The following is a 22,933-nucleotide window of genomic DNA, read 5'->3' on the forward strand; positions in this document are numbered from 1 at the left end:
ACATTCATGCATTGCCTTATCATGCAAGAGAATCATTATTCCACACATCCGGTCTTACAGGACAGCAAAGGATGCTTGGGATAAATTGGCTTCTCTCTATCAGATTCGCAATGAAGCTCGTGTTGCATATTTGAGAAGGCAATTACAGGAAGTCAGTATGAATGAAGGTGACTCTATGGATGCATACCTAACAAAGGTCAAGGACCTCATGGAACAACTTGCCAACATCGATGAGGTGGTGCCAAATTCACAGCTTGTCAGTACCACATTGAATGGATTGCCAGATACATATTAAGGGTTTGCTACAACCCTTCGATTAGTGGCCATGGGTAATCCCGACCACTATTCTTTTGATCAGATAGTTACTTTGCTTTTGCAGGAAGAGCAAAGTAGAGGTAACAGACAAGCCATTATTCCTGATCATGCATTTGCTTCATAGAAGACAAGAAGAGGCAAGGCTTCCAAGCCTATGGGCAAGCCAAAATCTGCGCATAGCAGCTGCAATTCCTCCCATGCATCTAAAAATACAGCAGATAAGGCAAAGAAAAAAAGATGCAACTATTGTCGCAAGCCTGGACATGACATTTCAGAATGCAGGAAGCACATTGCTTCAGAGAAAAAGAAAGCAGGATTGACAGTTAATGCCTCTCATGCTATTGAATCCCATGAGCCAGAAGATGCTTCACATGCACATGCTCTTCAGGATGATTGGGCATGGGCTGTCCATTGCTCATTTGATCCATTCAAAGCTGATGCATTCTTTACTGCTAATGATGCTCAGTCCTGGTACTTTGATAGTGGTGCTTCCAAGCATGTCACTTCTTGCAGACAATTGTTTCATTCTTTAGCTGATGCACCTCGAGGGGGGACTGTTACATGTGCTAATAATGCTTCATATGCTGTAAAAGGAGTTGGAGATGTGCAGCTCACATCAACAATTGCTACCTCAGGTTTCAAAGTAATTTTTGATGGCTACAGATGTCTAGTTTATGATCTTTGTGATGACAATGCCATAGTTCTCACCGGCACTTTGCAAAAAGGGCTTTATCACCTTGATCATCATTCAGCTGCACTTTCTATTGAAGCATTGGCTATTTCAGATTCACAACTTGCTGAAACTCATCTTTGGCATGAGAGAATGGGCCATCTCAATTATAGAACTCTTGCAAAGCTACATTCACAGCAGATGGCAAATGATGTACCTCAGACTCACACAGTTTCCAAACATGTGTGTGAGGGTTGTCTTTTGGGTAAGATGCATCGATTTCCTTTTCAAAAGAATTGTCCAAAACTCTCACAAAGGAAATTGCAGCTAGTACACAGTGATGTCTGTGGCCCAATGAGGACAAATGCCAGTGGGGGTTATAAGTATTTCATGACTCTCATTGATGATTTCACAAGATATTGCTGGGTATATCCTTTAAAGGCCAAATCTGAAGTTCTCTTATGCTTTCAGAGATGGCTGAATATGGTTGAGAATGAATCAAGATGCAAGCATGTCACCCTCAACACAGATAGGGGGGGAGAGTATATGTCAAAGGAGTTTGATGCATTTCTGTCTTCACGGGGCATTATTCACTCATGGACTACTCCTTACACTCATCAGAATTCTGTTTTCGAAAGGAAAAACAGGTCCACAATGGAGATGGCCAGATGCATGCTTAAGGCCAAGTCTTTGCCCAATAAATTTTGGCTTGATGCAGTAATGTGTGCCAACTATGTGCTGAATAGATCACCTACACGGGCATTGAAGACTATTACACCTTATGAAGCATGAAAGGCAGGAAGCCTTCACTTTCACACATGAGAGTTTTTGGGTCTCTTGCATATGTTCATGTACCATCTCAGCTGAGACATAAGCTTGATGACAAGGCAATCAAATGCATATTTATTGGTTACAGCCAGGAGAGCAGAGGGTATCGGTTATATCAACCAAATACTGGGAAGATTATTGTCAGTAAAGATGTGATCTTTGCTGAACATTCAGCTTCTCCTCTTGTGGACTGCAAAGCAAAGCCAGAAGTTGACATGTTTGATGCCTTTGAATCTTGGTTACCTCTGCCATCATTAGAAGAGGATTTTGACCAGCAACATGAGCCTCCTGCAGGCCCTCCACTAAGCAATAATCAGCCACAACCTCATGCTGATTTGCAGGTTTTTCTTCTGGCACAAAATGATCCCACTACTCATGATGCAGTCATTGAAGAAAGAGCTGTCATAGACAGCAAAGGCAAGTTCCCAGATGGCTTCTTGATACATTGAGGAACAGCAAACAAGATCAGCCTTTTGCTGCCCGGACAAGATCAGGGAACAGACAGCATGGTCACTTTCTTGAGTTTGCACTCCTTGCTACAGCTTGCAATGAAGAGCCTCTGTGCCATAAAGATGCTTTTGACAGCAAAGAGTGGATGGATGCAATGAGAGCTGAGTTACAATCTATTGCCAAAAATGACACATGGGAATTAGTAGATCTCCCTCTTGGCAAGCATGCCATTGGAATGCGGTGGGTCTACAAATTAAAAAGGAAATCTGATGGCAGCATAGATCGATACAAAGCCCGTCTTGTTGCAAAAGGGTATGCTCAACAACAAGGCATTGACTTTGAGGAGAAATTTTCTCCCACATCTAGGATTACTACCATTAGATGTGTCATTGCCATTGCAGCCCATCATCATTGGCAAGTGCACCAACTTGACATGAAGACCGCCTTTCTTCATGGGGATCTGCAGGAAGAAGTCTATGTCACACAACCTCCTGGCTTTGAGGTTGTTAATTCTGAAAATAAGGTATGGCGGCTTAGAAAAGCCCTTTATGGTTTGAAGCAGGCACCCAGGGCATGGTATGCCAAAATTCATGCACACTTACTATTCCTTGGTTTTCAGAATAGTCCCACCAAACCCACTCTTTATGTCCGTGGGAGTGATTCTGATTTTTTAGTGCTGATTTTATATGTGGATGATATGCTTATCACGGGCCCAGATACTCAGCAAATTGCAGCTTTCAAGGCTGATTTGCAGCAGATTTTGAACATGTCAGACATGGGACGGCTCCATTCTTATTGGGCATTCAGTTTGCTCATGTTGAGGGGGGTATCATGATGTCTCAGTCCATGTATATTGGACAGCTCCTTGATCGTTTTCAGTTTGAGGATTGCAAGCCAATCTCTACTCTAGTGGACCCTGGCTTCAAATTCTCAGCTTATGATGGGAGCCCACCATGTGATATCACTCTTTATCAGCAGGTTGTTGGATGCCTTATTTATTTATGTCACACCAGACCTGACTTGCAGTATGCAGTATCTCAGCTCAGCAGATTCATGCACATGCCTAGTTTACAGCATTGGTAGGCAGTAAAGAGAGACTTAAGGTATCTCAAAGGTACTTAGGATTTAGCCCTCTTCTATGGTGATCAGGGTTCACTTACCATGCATGCTTACACGGATAGTGACTGGGCAGGATGTTCTGACACCAAAGTGTCACATATTGGCAATTGTTTTTTGCTTGGCAATTCATGTATCTCTTGGCTCAGCAAGAAGCAACCAACAGTTGCCACGTCTAGCTGTGAGGCTGAGTATAGGGCAGCTTTCACCGCTACAGTAGAGTGTGTTTGGCTTCGACAGTTACTTACAGATCTTGGTATTCGCGAGACATCCTCCACTATTGTCTACACTGACAGCCAGAGTGCTTTGGCCATTGCGCGTAACCCAGTGTTTCATGCGTGTATCAAGCATATTGAAGTTCACTATCATTATGTTCGGGAGCGGTTGTCAGCAGGAGACATAGAGTTGTCCTATCTTCCCACAGAGGACAACATAGCAGATATGTTTACAAAGGCACTTCCTCGTCCCAAGTTCGAAGTCTTCCGACAGGCTTTACACTTGGTTCCCTTTGTTACATGATCTGACATCCCTTGTACATTCATAGCCTTTTGGATGAACACGCGCCATCAAGATCATAAAATACTAGGTATTCTGAGACGTTTCCAGAGTACTTCAGCCCATCCCATGGAGGGGGGTTTATAGGCCATCTTCTGGTGGTTCTAGTGATGCCCTATAGGCCATGGTATGTGCCTTGTAGGCATAAGTGTAGGCACTTGTAGTGTTAGTGCCTTTTAGGCCACGTAGGACACTTAGTCCTATGTGACACCTAGGACACTTAGTCCTAGGTCTAGGTACAAGTACCTTGTACTTAGATTTTTTCCATTATCTAAGATTTGATGCGACAGACTCTATCGACTTTTTGTAACCTGCACTCTCTCTTTGCCTATCGATCCTACATCCATTGGTACCTGGGTTTTAAAAGTAAAAAGGAAGCCAGATGGGTCCATTGACAGGGGTATAAGGCAAGGCTGGTTGCCAAAGGCTATGCACAGAAGAACCTTTAAATCACAATAGGTGGTTCTTTGTTTGAACTAAGTATAGGAATCCCCATGGGTACTAATTGTGCTGTCTTTTTAGCAAACTTTTATATTTTCACTTATGAATTTGAGTTTATGCAACGTCTTATTTCGATCAATACCTGCCCTATCATTTTACATAAGCTTAGCCAAGTTAGGCGTTTTATAGATGATTTATTTGTACCAGATGTTCACTTTATGTACAAATGGTCTCCTCGATCTCTAAACCTGCTGAGCTATGTTCAGAGTGACCTCTCGTCTCGGGCGGTCCCCTGAGAAAGAAAAGAAAGAAAGATATATTAACGTCCACGGGAGGCCTCGTGGGCCTATGGGACAAAAGTGCGGAATCAATGTAAACTCATACAAGCCACTGTGGGTTTGAGCGAAGGGCTCGCTAAGGCCCTTGCTGAGTACTAGAAAACACATAAACTGAAATACTTATGTAGTACATCATATCAAGTCAGGCCATAAAAGCCAAATAGTGTGTAACATGAGTGAGGCATGTCAGGCACTCAGGGTTAATGCTCCAAGAACATGATAGCTCTCTGGTGTAACGCAAAGAGCTCACGTATCTGCATTTATCGAGCTGTCTGGCACCGTGGTGGGGAGCATGGTCTCCTCAATCTCTGGATCCGATGGCTATGCCAAGTGTAATACCACGTCTCTGTCGGTCGCCTCTGAGGAGAGCTGAGATAGGTCGAACCTCAATTGTGTGGTGAGATCCCCATGTCCCTCGTCCAGTAGTGGTCTTGTGTCGACTCCCTCTACTGACCCATCTATCTCTCATGTCAGCTAGCTCCTCCTCCTCTACTCCCGAGTGCCCTGGAACTGACTTAAATGCATAGAAGTCAGTGACCTGCCTCTGTGCTCGATCCACCTCAATGTCTTGTGACGTGGTGGTCGCATCTTGTTGCTCTCTGATCCGTCGCAGTAGTGTTTTTCTGTGTCTCCGTATCTCCATCAGGTAGAGCCTAATACAGACCTGGTCTTGGAAGTGGATCAGTCGTGAGAGTGGGCTAAACCCGTGTCCCTCTTGAAAAAGGCAATGGTAGCGCCCTCGGATCTCATAGTAGGCCGGACACATACAAAGAAAGTGCTCCTCGGTCTTGAACTGACCCATCATGCATAGCATACAAGTCCGTTGCTCTCTGGGTATGCCTGCAGCTCTCCCTGCCTCAATCCTCAGCTGATGGGGGGAGACTCGCATTTGTCCAATGGCAATCCTCAATGCATGTGAGACTCCTCTGTCCTCAAGATACTGGGGTCTGATGATGAGGCCATCTTCCGATACTCTCAAGAAATGGTCATAGTAGAGTTGGGTCTTGGTGGGGAACTCCTGGCCCCTCCCCCAAGTCCGAAATGTGTGAAGCTTGAGGAGATCTAACCGTATGATGCGGTTAATCTCATCTCACGGAATGAGCTCGGGGGGTGCATCCATGCTGTACTGAAAAGGGGGAGCCTTTCCATTTGAATGCCATGACTGGCGAACCAAGCAGAGACGCGTGCATACCATGCTGTATCAAACCCACTCTCTGCCAGTCAGATAGAGGATTCCAATACGAATTAATCACCTCGTCCATCCTATGGGTGAGGAAAGCTTGGCGTGTTAGCCGTCGTGAGATCCTCTGTGCCTCAGGTGGTGTCAAGTGGCCAAGGGCTTGCTCACGTGTGAGGTGAGCTCATCTCTTTGCACTCATCATCATACCAGGGGTTCTGAGGCATCTTTTCCATTGAAATGCGCCCAAGCCGAGTCGTAGGGAAAGATCTGATAGCTGCGTCCATGACCACTGTGGCAAGGGTGTCTGATGCGTGGGTGAGGTCTACCTCGTCCCCAAGTAGTAAACCTGGGAGCTTTGGTGCCAAATGGCTCACGTAAACGGGGTCAAGGGTCCGGTCAAAGTGGACCCGTACACAAGTAGGAGTGGGGGGGCTCTCCATGTGACTGGCGTAGTGGACGAGATACTGAAGGATAGGTATGAATGGTCAGTACCTAGCGGGGGAGGAGGCACAACGAAGTCGTGTACCCGTGAGGTGAAGGATAGGGGACCGAGTAGGTAATCCACTGTACTAGTACCTCCGCCACGCGGGAAACAAGTGAGCCCACTAGATAATGGCCATCTCTGAAGTGATGAGCCACACCACAAACTCATTAGTTTTATTAGGATTAGGTTTTACCCTATGACTGTCTTAAGACAGTCATAGGTGTCTTATCTTTAATAAAGGGGTGGCAATGTGCCTTTACCCCAACAACCTCCCACCTAAAGGCCAATGTGCCTAAAGGGGAGAAAAGAATAAAAATTACAGCAATATACAGTTACTGTATACAAGACCATAAGATAAGAATGGTCTCATCCTAATCCCATGATGTGGCGACAATGTGCAAACCGCTCTGTAGGCAAGCTCTTAGTGAGCAAATCTGCAGGATTATCATCAGTATGCACCTTCACAAGCTCAAGCCACTTGTCTTCCAGTACCTCCCTGATGAAATGATATTTCACATCAATGTGCTTGGTCTTTTGATGAAAGACCGGATTCTTTGCCAACATGATAGCACTCTGACTATCACAATGCAAAACTGGCATATCTCCTGTAATGCCCAAATCTCCCACCAGCCGAGTAAGCCATATTGCTTCCTTGCAAGCCTCAGTGGCTGCAACATATTCAGCTTCAGTGGTTGACAGTGCAATGCATTTCTGCAACCGAGACACCCATGATATAGCACCTCCTGCAAATGTGAAAATATAACCGGTAGTAGACTTCCGGTTATCTGCATTCCCTGCATAGTCTGAATCTGTAAAACCATGCACTAATGCATCCTGCCTACCATAGCATATGCAGGATAGATTGGGAAATTTGAAGCCAAACAACAAGTCTTTGGTACCCTTGAGATACCTCAAGACACCTTTCACTGCTTCCCAGTGCCGCTTGCCTGGATTTGCCATGTACCTGCTGATGACTCCCACCGCAAAAGCAATATCCGGACGAGTGGCAACCATGGCATACATCAAAGATCCAACTGCAGATGCATACGGAACCTTGGCCATTTCAGCCTTATCATCATCTGATCTGGGGCTGTCCTTACTGCTGAGTTTTAAATGTGGAGGCAACGGGGTACTAATAGACTTCCCCCCCCCCCCCATTTTAAAGCGCTGCAGTACTTTGTCAATGTACTCCTTCTGTGACAGAAACAAAAGTCCCTTGGACCTGTCACGAGTAATCCGCATGCCAAGAATATGATTTGCATCACCCAAGTCTTTCATGTCAAAAGACTTATGCAGTTGTTTCTTCAAAGCACTAATCTCATGCTGAGATTTACTGGCAATAAGCATGTCATCCACATATAGAATGAGTAGCATCAAACTGCCATCCTTTGCTCGTTTGGTGTACAAGCAATGATCGGTCTCACACCTATGATACCCTTGGGACTGCATGAAGGCATCAAACTTCTTGTACCATTCTCTTGGCGCCTGCTTGAGTCCATACAAGCTCCTCTTGAGCTTACACACAAGCTGCTCTTTCCCTTTAACAGCATATCCCTCTGGTTGACTCATATAGATCTCATCATGGAGATCTCCGTGAAGAAAAGCTGTCTTCACATCCATCTGACATAAATCCATGTCGTCATGAGCAACAAGAGCTAACACTGCTCTCAAAGTAGTCATCTTGACTACAGGGGAAAAGATCTCATCAAAATCAATGCCCTTCTCCTGCTTAAATCCCTTGGCAACCAATCTGGCCTTATACCTCGGTAAAGCATTTGAATCCACTTTGACTTTGTAAACCCACTTGCATGGCAAAACCTTTCTGCCTGCAGGTAGCTGCACCAAGTCCCATGTATCATTTTGAAGTAGGGAGTCCATTTCTGACTGCATGGCTTTCTCCCACTTCTTTTTCTTTGTTCTTCCCATAGCTTCCTTGAAGCTGGAAGGCTCACCACAATCTGTCAGCATGATAAAATCAGCCACATTATTGGCTTCTGGAACAAACCTGGCAGGAGGCCGTTGTACACGGGTGCTCCTCCTAACAAAATGTTCCGGATTAGGCTGCTGTCCAGCCTGTTCGTCATGCATGACGGGTGGCTGTACCACCATATCTGGCTGTTCTACAGCCCCATCTGCTGGCATATCCAGTGGTGCATCATTGGCAAAATTATCTGGCTGATTTCCAGCCTGTATACCCTCTTGAACAGGGTTATCTGCAGCAGCCTGCTGCTGCATATAAATGGGCATTCTTTGCTGTCCAACATCATCATAAATAACCCTCCTGTATTCCACAGGTTGCACGGGTTCCTTGTGTACACTATCCTCTTTAAAGATGACATCATTGCTGCGTATAATCTTCCGTTTAACGGGATCCCATAACCTGTACCCCATTTCACCTTCGTCACCATAACCCATAAAGATGCATCTGATAGACTTTGGATCCAGTTTGGTGCGCAGTTCTTTGCGTACATGAGCAAAGCACTCGCAGCCAAATACACGTAAGTGCTTATATGAAGGTGGCTTGCCAGACCACACCTCCTCTGGCACTTTCAACTCCAAAGCCTTGTTTGGCGACTTGTTGATAATGTGAACTGCTGTTTGCACGGCTTCTGCCCAAAAGCCATGGGGTAATGCAGCATAAGACAACATACATCAAACGTTCTCCTGAATAGTTCGATTCATCCGCTCACTTGCACCATTTTGAGATGCATTATGAGGGGCTGTGAGTTCCTGTTTGATGCCCTTAGCTTGGCAAAACTGCACAAAGGCATGTGACACATACTCACCCCCATTATCGGATCTGAGGCATTTCAGCCTACGACCTGTCCGATTCTCAACCTGAGCGACAAACTTCTTGAAAGCATCTAAGGCATCGCCCTTATGCTTCAAGAAATAGACCCACACTTTGCGTGTGGCATCATCAATGAAAGTAATAAAATATTTTGCACCCCCTAGTGATAACTGTGGCATCTCACACAAATCAGTGTGCACTAGATCAAGTGGTGCTCTATTTTGGGGAGTTCTCCTCTTATGAGGAGTCACAGAATGCTTGCCAAATATGCAATGATCACAAGTAGGCAAATCTGAAAAAGAAAGAGACGGCAGATAACCCAAACGTGACAGTTCTTGCATTCCTTTAACAGACATGTGTCCCAACCGGCTATGCCACAATGAAACCTTTGGCAGCTCGGTTATGGCAACAACATGATTACCCACACTGGAAACATAAAGAGGGTACAAGGTATCACTCCTAAAACCCTCAGCCACTACAGCCTGGCCATCAGTAATCACCCATTTGGAATCCCCAAATGTGGTGTGGTAACCACTGTCATCCAATAAGCCAGTGCTAATCAGATTTTTCTTGATTTGCGGCACATGGCGAACACCATCAAGCATAAATATGCGTCCATCAGGGAATACTATCTGTATACTGCCAATCCCTGCAATTTGACATGCATAGTTGTTCCCAAGATGAACAACTCCATGAGTACCTGTGTAGGAAGTAAACCACTCCCTATGAGGAGTAACATGAAAAGAAGCACCTGAGTCCAAGAGCCAGGTGTGCATGTCATGGCCATCAATAACTAAAGCATGTGCTATTACAGCAGAAGAGCATAAAACATCATGTATGTCACTGTCACTGTCCTCTGCTGCAACATTCACTGCATCCAAGTCATCTGCCTTTGCCTTGCCTTTGCCTTTGCTTCCATTGCCTGCATCCTTTGTTTCAGCCTTCTTGGCTTTCTGATCCCGTATGAACTTGAAGCACTTAGACTTCACATGTCCCTTCTTGCCACAATAAAAGCATTCAATATCCTTTTTGCCACGGGACTGACTGCGGGATTTGGACTTACTAGCAGATCTCCCCTTCTGCTGAGTCCTGCCTCTATCCTATACCTGCAAGGCATTTGAAGACTTGCTGCTCGCATTATTCTTCCTGCTCATCTCCTCCATAAGGAGAGAGCTCTCTACATCAGCATACATAAGAGTGACATTCGAATTTGATAGGGTGGTCTTGAAAGTGTCCCAACTCTCAGGGAGGGTACACAACAAGAAAGTAGCCTTGAACTCCTCATCAAGGTTCAATCCCTGTGCTATAAGCTGTGTAAAGATGGCATTGAACTCACTCAAGTGTGAGGTCATAGCTGTACCTTCCTTCATGCGAAGATCAACCAGCTTCTTCAACCAATAAACCTTACTGGCTGAGCTCTTTTGGGCATACAACTCTTCTAGCCTCTGCCATAGGCCATAAGAGGTCTTTTCAGCCTGAACATTGAACACAAGAGTATCAGAAATAGTGAGCATGATAGCTGCCCTTGCGGACAAATCAAGCTCTTCCCAGTCATCAGCTGCCATGTCATATGGCTTGACATCCTTCACCCTTATGGGCTTAGAAATCTTCTTTAACAGAAGTACATTCAAGCACTGTTCTGCCCATAATGCATAATTGTGTGCTCCTTCCAGTTTCTTTATGTTCAGAATTGAAGATTCACTTCCCCCTGATGCCATATCAGATAAGGAAAGTATCTGACTCCCTGGAAGTAAAAAGACTGAATAAAAATTCTGATTTCTCAGAAAAAACCTGCTCTATCAAGAGCCAGGAGCACTCACAATAGTGCTGTTTTTTACTGTCAGGAAAATCTGCAGCAAAACAGTAAATGTCCCTGCAATCACTGTACCTTCTGACACACTGTACCGTGCTCAAATAGGCATAAACAGTAAATCCAGAATGCTGCAGCTGTTCCACAAGTGCTTTAACAGTGTATCATTGGCTGACAAAACACAAAACACTGCTGTACTGGCTGTACTGATCACTTCTCCCACCTCAGATGAGGTATTGCACTGAGATAATATGCATAAACCACTTGGCATACACCAAAAAAAAATGACACTTCAGCCTATCACAAAACCTGCAACAGAAAATGGGATAAATCCCAAGCAATCACCCTTCTGCCAAGGGGATAAAATGCATCTGAAGATCTCTGTCAGTAACCCAAGTGCTATCAAACAAAATCTGGGCAAAAGCCCCTTGATCTGACACCTGAACCAAGTGAAGAACACCTCAACACTGAGGTAGCATGCAATGTGAAAATCTCTCTGACAAAATCAACCAACAGTGTAATGCATATACTGCCCTGTGTAGAAATGACATACACAGATCCCAACGTACAAACACTCAATGAGGAACCTTTTGAGCACTGTCAACGATGGACAGTTAGGGACCGAGTAAACTCGATGCGCCCTGGCCAAGCGTGGCTCAACTGAGGTTCTCTGAGTGTTGCACAAGAAATGTGACCTGCAAGAAAATGTCACCTCGACACTGCGGAAATCGAGACAAATGTGTGCTCTCTGGCACCACACTGTCTCAAGGCATACAAAACATCAACTGCCGGGCAAAAGCCCTATGATCTGCTCACCCAGAAATTGAGATTCAAGCCCAGTAAAAGCATAAAAATCCTCTGCAAAATCAAGGCATTTCCTTCATGAAAACAGATACCTGTGCAATCAACCACACACTGTGGTTCTCTTCACCTCAAGCACGAGGTAAATGAAGGTACTTGCTGTACTTTCAAGAAAACACAGTTTTGTGAACTGAAAGATGATCCTGAATCAAGAGCAGAGAGCTCTTTCTCCTTCTTTTTCTTCCCAAAAAAAAATCTGCGCCTGCTGTACTTCCTGTACCTGCGCAGTCTTGCTGTACTTCCTGTACCTATGCAGGGTACGGAATCCCAGAAGAAGAAGAAAAAAATTTTCGACAGTTCTCCCTGATGCACGTCCTGTACCTGCGCAGTGTAAGTCCGTACGAATGTACGGCTCCTGTACGGCGTCCGTACGGCAGGTACGGATAGCCGTACCTGAGCGCGCGCTGCGCGCTTTGGCTCTGCGCAGCCTGGTGCTGTGCACTAGCTGCCCCTGCGCAGGCTAGCAGCAGCTAGCTGCTGCTGTAGCTCTAGCTGCGTGAGCAGCTGCGCTGCTCGTGTTGCTCCGCTTGCCGCCGCCCGTGCTCACGCTGCCCTGCTCGCCTCCGCGCTGCGCCGCTGTGCCCCGCGCTGCGCTGCCGGTGCTGCCTGCAGACTTGCGACGCTTGTCCGTACGGATGTACGGACGACATACGTCCGTACGTGCGCTGTCACCTGCTGGCCCGTTGGCCCTTGCAGAGGCTAGGTAGAGGTCGAGGGGGGTGGGTAGGCAAGGGTAGAGGGAGAAGTGGCTCTGATACCAGTTGAAGGGCCAGAAGGGGGAAGAAGAGCAAGAGGGAGAGAGTGTGAGAGAGAGAAGACTCAAGTGTGCGGGTGTGAAGTGATGAGCCACACCACAAACTCATTAGTTTTATTAGGATTAGGTTTTACCCTATGACTGTCTTAAGACAGTCATAGGTGTCTTATCTTTAATAAAGGGGTGGCAATGTGCCTTTACCCCAACAAGATCATCATGTATCGTCTCATATGGGCTGTGTCCCTTTGTAGTGACTGCGTGTGCATAAGATGATGTATCTAGGGGAAAGTAGCACACTGCCATGTAGATTGGTCGGGCATCAGGTATCTTATGTCGCGCGTGCTCCTCTCTCCGAACCATTGAAATGAGGGGTCTCAAATGTGATATGAAGAGGATGGCCACTCCTCCGGAGCCATGCACTCCACTGTCCCCCCTCATTTCCTTCCAGTGGGCTGACTCCCATGTATATCCTGCCATAGTGGGCAGTCCTCTCTCTGGACTCTCATGTGTCTCGTTGTAAAAGAGCATGTCTCTCACAGTGTATGTCTCCGAGAATCCTCCTGGGTCAGATTAGAGTGTGCCATTGCAGTTCCACACTGCCATCTTGAGTTCATTCTGTGCATTCATCCCATTGGTCCAACACCGTCATAACTCCCCATCTTCCTTCTCTTCTCTGGCTGGTCTCTCGCGGATAATGACTTTACCATCTCTATATACAGCCCATTTTCCTGCCTCCCTTGCTGCCATTACCTGTACCATTCCCTCCCTTCTGTGCTCCTGCTGTAGGAGGGTTAGATCATCATCCAAATATATCCTGGTCCCTTTCAAGGCTGCTCTCATGCTCATAATGGTGGACCTATCCATGGCATTCCGGAATTTCAGTACTAAGGGTCTCATTGGTGTTTCAGCTTTACCTATTCTCTAGGCTGTCTCGCACGTGAGATTAACCCCCATTTTAGTGAACAAAACTTGGGCATCTGCCATTGGGGTATCTCCCACCATCAAGCCCCTTACAAGCACATTCAAGACCTTGCTGGATCTCCTTTTCTCTTCCTCTAGAGTCTCAGAGCATCGTGGCCTGCATGGTCGCCATCTTTTTTTTGAGAGCTGCATTCTCTGTTCTGAGTATTTCCATGGCTTTACAACTCCCCTTTGAAGGCATTTGCATATCCTTCATTTGCTGTAATTCAACACCCAGTGAATGCATCTTGTCTTGGAGCTTTACCTTCTCATTAATCCATTCTGTTTTTTCTTGTTCCCAATCCTTTTTCTTGGCCTTTTCTTTCCTCCATTCTTCTTGTATTTTCCCTCCCTGCTTTTTAAACTCAGCAAGGGTCTTGTCAACATGGGATTTTTCAGCCAATAAGGCCACATTTGTGGTCTCTAGGCTGTCTCTTTTTTCAATTAGCACGAGACATATTTTGTTGAGGCATGTGAGCACTTCAGTGGTACCTTTGTGGGCTGTCCCATTTAAGAGGGCTGTCAAAGCAGATTCCAAGGCTTGTTTTCCCCAAATGTCCTCCACACACCCTCGTGTAGGCGTAGTGCAAAGTAGATTTGAAGAAAAACCCTTGTAGAGAAATAGTGATCTTACATTCTTGCAGAGGATCCCTCCCCTTTTCCCCTTGATTGCGGGCCTTTCTTGATCTTGGTGTGTTGCAGGTCGCCTGTAGCTGATGCGGAGCTGTGGAGCTAGGCCATGAGGGCCTGATGGAGCCTCGAGTAGGGCCAATGGGCTGTGGGGATATCCAGCACTAGCCCAAAGCTAGCAGCAGGCTTGAGGGCAGCTGAGCAGCAGGTGCAGCTGCTCGCCACTGCTGGGACAGCTGGCGCAGCTGCTTGTGGCCTAAGGCAGCAGCTTTGCTGCTGTATGGCCAAGCCTAGAGGCCTGCGGCAGGCCTAGAGTCCCGTCCACATGGAAGCAGCAGGCGCAGCAGCAGTGACAGCAGGGGAGATGGCGCGACAGTTGGGGAGATGGCGGACAGCAGAGGAGGTGCGACAGCAGGAGGGGTTGGCGTGACAGCAGGGGGGCTGGCGCGACAGCAGAGAGGGCAAGGGAAGGGGAGGGAGGGAGGGGCTGAGAGAGAGAGAGAGAGAGAGAGAGAGAGAGAGATTGATTTTCCTGTTTTTTTGGAAGTTTTTATTTCTTGATTTGCTTGTTTAATTTTGCTTAGTCACCTTCTTCCTTTCTTCTTTATTTCTTGTTTTCTTGCTCTGTTTTTTTTTTTTGGGACGTATTTAAGTAAGCACTGGGTTCGCCCAAAAGACTTTGCAGTCTTTAGAAACCCAATATAGCTGCTTATGCTTGGGCACTGAAGACGACATAAGTGTTGCTTTGCTTGCTAAGTATGTCTTCCTTTTGTTTTTAAAAAAAGTTTTGTTACCTCTTTTTTCTTCTCTTTTGTTTTCTCTTTAATTTTGTGTAGATTATTGGACTTTAGAACAACAAAAAATCTAAATGTGTATGATTGGATATATTCTAGTCTTACAAAGGTTTATATTATATATAATCCATTTCTGGCCCTCTCTTGCTAATCATAGCCAGTGCTAACACCACCAACTTGGCTTTTTTTTGCTCTTCATTATTGGTGCTCTTTGGCTACGGCTAGCCCTGTGGCTGGCCATGTAGACGGGCTGGCCTAAGCATTTGCTGCCCTGCAGAGCCAAAATTTTTTCTCTAAGAACTCACAAAATGGGCATATGCCATGCCATGCAATGCACGTGGCATTAGGGCATGTCCATTGAGTCTCAGAGTGACATAATAGTTTTAAACTAATGGCTGACCATAGAGTCAATTAGCGGAATTCACAAATTCAATCTACAATTTTAAATGAACAATAATTTCAAAAGGCAAGCCTGTGGATTGAGAAAGTTTATTAAAGAAGGTTGCATGTCCATAACTTGATCATCTTATTATGCAAAGCCGGATGAAATTGTGAGAAGGATATACCTTTTGTCTGAAGACCAAATTGTATGGTCCCAAACACAAATGAGGTGGAGATTGGTTACAGTGAAGTGCCTTAAATTGGGTCGCAGCCATAATAGATTCCGGATGTGATGATCATGTCCTAATCCCTTTCCTAGATCTCTACTTATGAATGGTCTTATTGATGAAGACTTGTAAAAGCTGCCATATTCATTGAAATCATTTGATGTGAATTGTCTCCCTTGGTCTTTTATGAAAGTTTTAAGTTTTTTTCTTGTCTACTTTTCTATTTTAGCTGACCATTGTTCAGAGCATGAGACTTCTTAGACAAACAGTTGACATAATGTTTTCTTTTGATATCATGGAGCAGTGGCCCAATTTGTGCCCTCGATCGGGAACGATGCCTGGTGTTGCTTGCCTTTCATGCGAGCCCTGCAAAGTTCTTGCTTGCGTGTAAGTTGTGGAAGTCCCTCAACCATGCCTGCCTTCCACATCTATTCTAGAGCTCGGCATCCGATGCGCCTGAACCCTTTTATCCCATAGCCTTGACATTCCTGTGTCTCCTTCTACGATCATTATTAATTACACTGATCCTTTGGTGTTACCACTACGTAGCACCTGTAGGCTCTTTCCAAAACACACCCAGTAGTACATCGTAGATTAACTAACATAAAGCACTGATGTGGAGAAGATATAACGGCCTAAAAAACAACTCAATATATCCGTCCATAGAAGTGGGAAGCTGTAGCTCACTGTTGAGTACAAACTCCAGCAGGTGCTGGGCAAAATACAGCCAAGGATTCTGTGTCAAGACTGAGGGAGACGAGGATGGCTGCTACTCAGTGTCTGCTCCTGCATGCCTCTGGTAAAGAGGGCTGTACATAAACGGAGGCAAAAGACTTCTTTATATAGGGCAGTCCAGCCCTGGATACAGCTGACCTGATCGGAATCAGCCGACCATATAACACATCGATCTCTGGCCTTACAATGTGAATGCCTCCTCAAGCACTGTGTTGCCAGCAGCAGGCAGTGCTGCAAAAGGCTCTACTCGTTCCCGTGTTTGTCTGCTAGCTTGGCAAGAATTTGTCTTTTTTCTTCTTGCAGTTGGATTTTACGAAGGGAAGTGTTTCTGATCAGGCTGCAGAGGTTTCAAGGGTGGAGGAGCTGCAGAGGTTGCAAGGGTAGAGGGTGAAAAGCTAAGGAGAAGGCCCCGCCTTGTTGAAAGATTACTTGTTTGGGCCCAGGGAAAATATGGAATGGAGCAGCTTACTTTTCCTAGCAGTGTCCTTTGTAGAGAATGCTGTCCCAATGTTGGATGACAAATATATTACAAGCCTCTGTTACGGTTGAGCTGTCCAGATAAATGGCATTAGTGGTAGCCTCTTTGTTCTTCTTGGAAGACAAGGTCAGGGATTTGCATCACAGATGCCATAAACTTTTGTTACATTTCCCCTTCAAGTAATGCATTGAAGCAACCATTGCAACTTCACGATAAATGTTTTCTTGTTACTTAAAAACTTGGTTGTGAGGATTTTGTCACTTGTTTTGTTAAGTAACACATTGTGATTTCAAATCCTTGAAGCTGTGATTGTTTTAGTTGTCTCACAATAGAGGTTGAGGCTCATTTCTTTTAGGGACAGTGCAGGTTATGGAATGAAACTCTGGTTTAAGTTTGTTTGAATGTTTTCTGTGTGCCAAGAATCTGAGTATTTAGGTGTGCCATTTTTATTTTTGAGGAGTTTACGCCTTTTCTGGTCATTTTATGTAGATTAAAAGAGAGATATCAATTATGAAGCTTGTGAGGCACCCATATGTAGTTCGCTTACATGAGGTGAGTTTCTATTCTTGATGCCTTTTTTTCTGTGAAAGTTATGATGAGACCACATAGCAGCAAGTCTTTACTTTGAAAGGTTTTGATTCAAGCTTGATCATGACAAATAGTTCAAATATGTTGGTGCAGGTGCTGGCAAGTCGGACCAAAATATATATTATACTGGAGTTTGTTACTGGTGGGGAGTTGTTTGACAAAATTGTGAGTATGTTCTTCTGTGATCCTGTCTTTCAGGATCTTGTTATTTCTGCTTTCTTTATGTTTTGTTGTATCAGAAATACTTTCCTTTTGGTTGGAACTGTGGATGGATACATAATGCCTTTGATAACGGGCTTATATCTTGCCTTTATGATGGAAGTGAGTGTCCTGGTCGGAATATTTATTCTGCTTTGTCATGAAATCAAATGCAGCCTGGAGCAGTTGTTCAAGAAGTTGTTGATGTTTTCTGATGAGAAGAGAAAAAACCTTAATTCCTTTTGTCAACAAGCAAGGAATTTTCTATGAACCAGAGGCAAGATTGAAGTCTGCCTAGTGACATCATCATCTGTGACGTGCAGCTTTACAAAAATGTTATTTAGAGATGGCCATTGGACCTTGCAGTCAATTGAGTTATTGGATTTTAATATTTTGTTGGTGTAGACTTGCAGTTGTAGTTGCTCTTGGTGCTAGGCCTGCATTATGTTTTGATATTACAAGCATCTCACCAATTCTACCATGAAGATGCTTGAAACTTCTTTAATGTGATTTTGTGATGCTATGGTACTCTTCGAAGATGGATTGAGAGTATTTTTGAAAGGTGTGCACTACACACTATTGTACTCTGATAGTCCAATTGTACCTGGAGTCGGAGTGCAAATCCCATTGTTCATGAACAATCACATTGTGAGCTCTATGTCATCTATGCCCTTACTATCCAGCTAGCCCATTATAAAAGCCATGTCTTTGGTGCAACATGTGTCTTCCTTTTTTGTAAAAGGAGGGGAGTTCCATCTTCCGTAATAGGTTTTGCTTTGATTGTTTGTTGTTTATGTTCTGTCTTTTGGACTGCTATGGTCAATTCTGAACAGCATCTCTGGTGTATACTGCAACTTCTCCAAATGTTGAAATGAGGCAGTGAGACCATAATTAATGCATTGAGCTTCCTGTTATGGTACATCTCGTAGCACCAATGAATAGTTCTTCACATCTTATTGTGTTCGTATTGTACTTTCTAATTCAAGTTGAGGTTTGACCTGAGAGTTGTATTTGTTTCAATTGCTGGCACCTGACTTCATCCTGATAGCTGAGCATTGCAGCTGGATTTTCTTTATCCTTTTTAGCTCAATTATGTGGGGATAGTACCTGAAGCTGCCTTAACCTGATTCTTGAACATTTCTCTAACGAGTACTACGTTCACTTATGCACATTTTGGAGAGAGTCATCATGAACTGAAGCAGGTTGCTGCAATCGAAGGTATTACATACATACATCCATACATATATACATATGTACCTACGTGTAGATGTACATACATATGTGCACATATGTGCAAGCGGACTATAATAGAATCATATCTTATCATATCATATCTCTCTCTCCCCCTCTCTCTGCTACTCTCTCACACTGCGCTGTCTCTGTGGAAGGGCACACGTAGCCTAGCACAATTGTCCGCAAGATCAGTGTAGTAGGTGTACCCTACGTGATTTTCCATACAGTACCCCTCTCTCCCTCTATTTGGGGAAAATAGTAATAATTTAAAAAGTCGGTGTACCTTACATAACTTAAATTTGTTTCCATATGGTCCAATGTACCGGTACTATTGCCATGCGTATGTACTATGGTACCATCTTGATTGTCCGCATGAGAGCTGTGGGCCATGGGGAATGTTGGGGAGAGAAAAGCAGAAGGAAAGGAGGAGAAGGGAGGAGAAGGGAAAGGAGGGAGGAAGAGAAAGAAAGAAAGAAAGAAATTTTATCAGTGTCTTTGGAAGACCGATGGGTCTATGAGACTGAAAGAAAACCTGATACAAATCATAGTAAGGGTGGAGCTACTAAAACGAGCATCATCACCCGTGCTGAATCGTAAGTCTGATCATACATAATCAAATACATCTGGGTATGACAATGAAAAGAAAAAAGATTGGAGCGGAACGGAATCCTCCGTATGTCATGTCGCCCTGGCTGGTGCATAGCCGGTGATGGGATGCTGGCGTCTGTCAAGGGGTCCTGTGCGTCTCGGTCTCCTGGAGGAGGCTCGACGCAAGACTAGAGCCACCGTGACTCTCGTGGGACGTATCCCGGGTCTAAACAATGACGGGAGGTCCTCCCAGAGTGATCTGTGTGTCCCCTCGATGTCTCGTGTGTCGTGTTGCGGTTGTTGGGTCGGGGTCTCTGTCACGTCTGCGGCTAGAGATTGGACGATCAATGTCACTCGATGGGAAGAACTCTGTGATCCTGCTCTGAGAGGTGTCTGATGGTGTGGCCAAGCCCAGTCGCCTGAGTAAGTACTGTCTATGTCGGACCCTCTTGTGAATGAAGGCCGCGAGGCATCTCTGATCTGGGTAGGCGAGGAATCTGGAAAGGAGCCCGGAGCCGTCTCTGAAGAGACAGTGGTAGCGACCTCGGATCTCGTAGTACACTCGGCACGTGAAAATAAAATGCTCCTCCGACTCAACCTCCTGACAGTCGCACAATATGCATATGCGATGCTCCCTAGGGATCCCCTCTGCTCTGCCGATCTCTATGCAGAGGCAGTGTGATGATACCCAAAACTTTCCGATGGAGATCCGTAGTGAGTGAGGCATATGAAGCTTAGTGTACCCCGGTGGTGTGATGAATCCCTCCTCCGAAATACCAAGACAATAATCTCTGTAGAAACTCAGCTTCATTGGAAGCTCATTCGGCTCCAACTAGGTCCTAAAGGTGTGTAGCTGCAGATCCTCTCGAATGACTTGGTTGGTGTGTGGCCCGATCGGGATGGTGGGTGGGAGTACCGGAGGGGCATATAAACTGTACTGAAAAGGAGGTATCCTATTGATGTGAAACCCTAGTCTCACAAACCATCTGTGAGTCCGTGCATACCAGCATCGCTCGTCTCCCTCTATTGCCAACCTCATGGAGGAATCGAGAGCCAACCATGGCAACCTTTGTCTCCCTGATCACAGAGCGGGGATGGGATAGCATTTTTGTGGTGGTTGATAGAATGACAAAGCAGGCCCATTTCATACCCACTAAGACCCGTTATTCAGCATCACAGGTTGCTTGGCAGTTCATCAAGCATGTTTTTAAGCATCATGGTTTCCCTTGGGAGATTGTCAGCGACAGAGATGCAAAATTTATGGGTCACTTTTGGCAGGAATTATTTACAGCAGTGGGTACTTCTCTTACACCTAGCATTGCTTACCACACTGAGATGGATGGATAGTCAGAAAGGGTGAACAAATGGCTGGAGGAGTATTTGAGGCATTTCTGTCATGACACACAAAAGTCTTGGGATAAGTGGTTGGCACTTGCTGAATTTTGTTACAACAGTACCAAGCACATCTCTATTGGCATGAGCCCGTTTGAGGCTATGTATGGATGCACAGTGGGTATGCCATCTTTAGTTGCAGACATGGCTGTGAAAAATCCGCAAGTAAGAAATGACTTGGAGAGTATGGATGCCCTTTTGCAATTGGCTAAAAAGAATATGCAGGATGCCCAAGCCAAGCAAAAGAAGTATGTGGATGAACACAGGAGGTATCTGTCTTTTGAAGAAGGGGATTATGTACACTTACGCCTCCATAAGAACCGTTATGCCTCACTAAAAGGTAACACCAACACGAAGCTTGCTCACAAGTATTACGGTCCCTACAGGATCATCCGCAAAGTTGGCGAGGTGGCGTATGAGTTGGAGCTACCCAGGACCTCCAGGATTCATAATGTTTTCCATGTGTCCTTGCTGAAGCCACATGTCGGACAGCATGTCCAAGTCCTTCCTGAGCTACCACCTATGGATGAGGAGGGCCACATACTCTATGTTCTGGAGGGCATTATGGGTTTCAAGGATCACGTACTTCGAAACAGTCTACATCGAGTATCTTATCAAGTGGCAGGGACTTCCTGAGGATGAGAACTCATGGCAGCCAGAGAGCATGGTCCAGGACAACCCCTATCTCCTACCGGGCTGATTATTATTTGCTATTTGTTGCACCTATTTAACAGCCCGCATATGAAATTTTGAGGGTAAAATTCTATGGGAAGGGATGGCTGTAATGAAGGGGAAAAAGAGGCCAAGTTAGAGGCTCTTTAGGTGGAAAATGTGGAGGGACTATATAAGTCTCCATCCACCCCCTACTATGTACTTTTTGATGTGACATCTAATCTTATCTACTCTCCCTTCCTCCTTCCTGCCTACGCTCACACACTCTCTCTCTCCTCCCTCTCTCTATCTCTCTATCCCCTCATCCTTCTCTCCAGATCACGAAAGGAGAGGGTATATTGCTGCTCTGTGGATTTCTGCAAAGCCTTTGACACAGTACCTCGAGCTCATCTCATCACATGCCTACAGACACTGGGATTTGATCAGGAGATCATCTGGGCAATCATGGCACTTTATGAGAGAGTCTCAGGCCGAGTTCGGACAGGCGCAGGTTGGACATATGAGATCTTGAGTACCATAGGGGTCAAACAGGGTTGTCCCTTGTCACCAACCGCGTTTGACCTCTACATCGATGAGCTTGAGATTTTCATGGGGGCTTCCGGCGAGACCAGTTGCTCACTTGCCGGGATCATCATCAGGATTCTTCTTTATGCAGATGATGTGGCACTCTTGTCGTCCACACCCGAGGGGCTCCAGCGACACCTGGATGCACTGCAGGCTTTTTGTTTATCCCATGATTTGGAGGTCAACCTTGGCAAGACCAAGGTACACTTACTTGGGGGTCATCTTCTCCGGCCCGATCTTCACGATGAGACCAGCGATGCAGGCCAGACTGAGTAGGGGATACGCCTCACTGGCTCGGCTAGAGAGACAGTGCTTCCACTCCCACTTTCAGGACCCTCGGACCAAGGCTCTTCTCTTCGACTCCTTGGTCGGCCGACCAGCCGGTATGTACGGCAGCCCTTGTTGGGGACCTGACATGTCATAGATAGAGTGGACACGGGTGGAGCGCTTGCAGATCCTCATGCTCTCACGGATGATCCGGGGGAAACCATCTATACCACATCACATCATTCAGGCCGAGTTTGGTGCTTCTCCACTCCAGCTAGATGCAGCCTTTCAGACCATCACATATCTACACCGGGTTAGATCATATGGGGACTGTGAGTCCATTTGCCTTCTGGAATAGGTAATGGCTGCAAGAGACCCCGGGTAACCGGCCGTCCACTTTATTTTGCTGGCAGGGCAAACATTCGCTGACAAATTTAACTACATCCCGCTACAAGCCATCCCAGATAAAGCTCTATTTGACGTTTTCATATGTCTTATACCTGCATGTCCTGCCATAGGAGATGAGTGCATTTCTTGTAAGACCAGCAGTCAGTACTTTGAATCTGGCACCAAATAAATTCTGTCCTTGCACCACAACAGCCCATTATGCAGCTTAAATTCAGCATGCCCCTG

General features: G+C 45.5%; 1 protein-coding gene across 2 annotated transcripts in view; it reads left to right on the forward strand.

Moving 5' to 3' along the window:
* Window positions 1-22,933, forward strand: part of LOC147892737 (CBL-interacting serine/threonine-protein kinase 24-like) — a 93,985-nt gene that overhangs the window by 28,864 nt on the left and 42,188 nt on the right. For both annotated transcript variants that reach the window (XM_087386959.1, XM_087386960.1), the window contains exons 2-3: window positions 17,288-17,350; window positions 17,480-17,551. In XM_087386959.1, coding sequence (XP_087243085.1) covers window positions 17,288-17,350; window positions 17,480-17,551 — 135 coding nt within the window. The remainder of the gene's footprint in view (window positions 1-17,287; window positions 17,351-17,479; window positions 17,552-22,933) is intronic.

The sequence above is a fragment of the Dipteris shenzhenensis genome, chromosome 16 (assembly GCF_047967505.1).
Source record: "Dipteris shenzhenensis isolate YYH24624 ecotype China chromosome 16, Dip_SZ_1.0, whole genome shotgun sequence".
NCBI classification, from domain to species: domain Eukaryota; kingdom Viridiplantae; phylum Streptophyta; class Polypodiopsida; order Gleicheniales; family Dipteridaceae; genus Dipteris; species Dipteris shenzhenensis.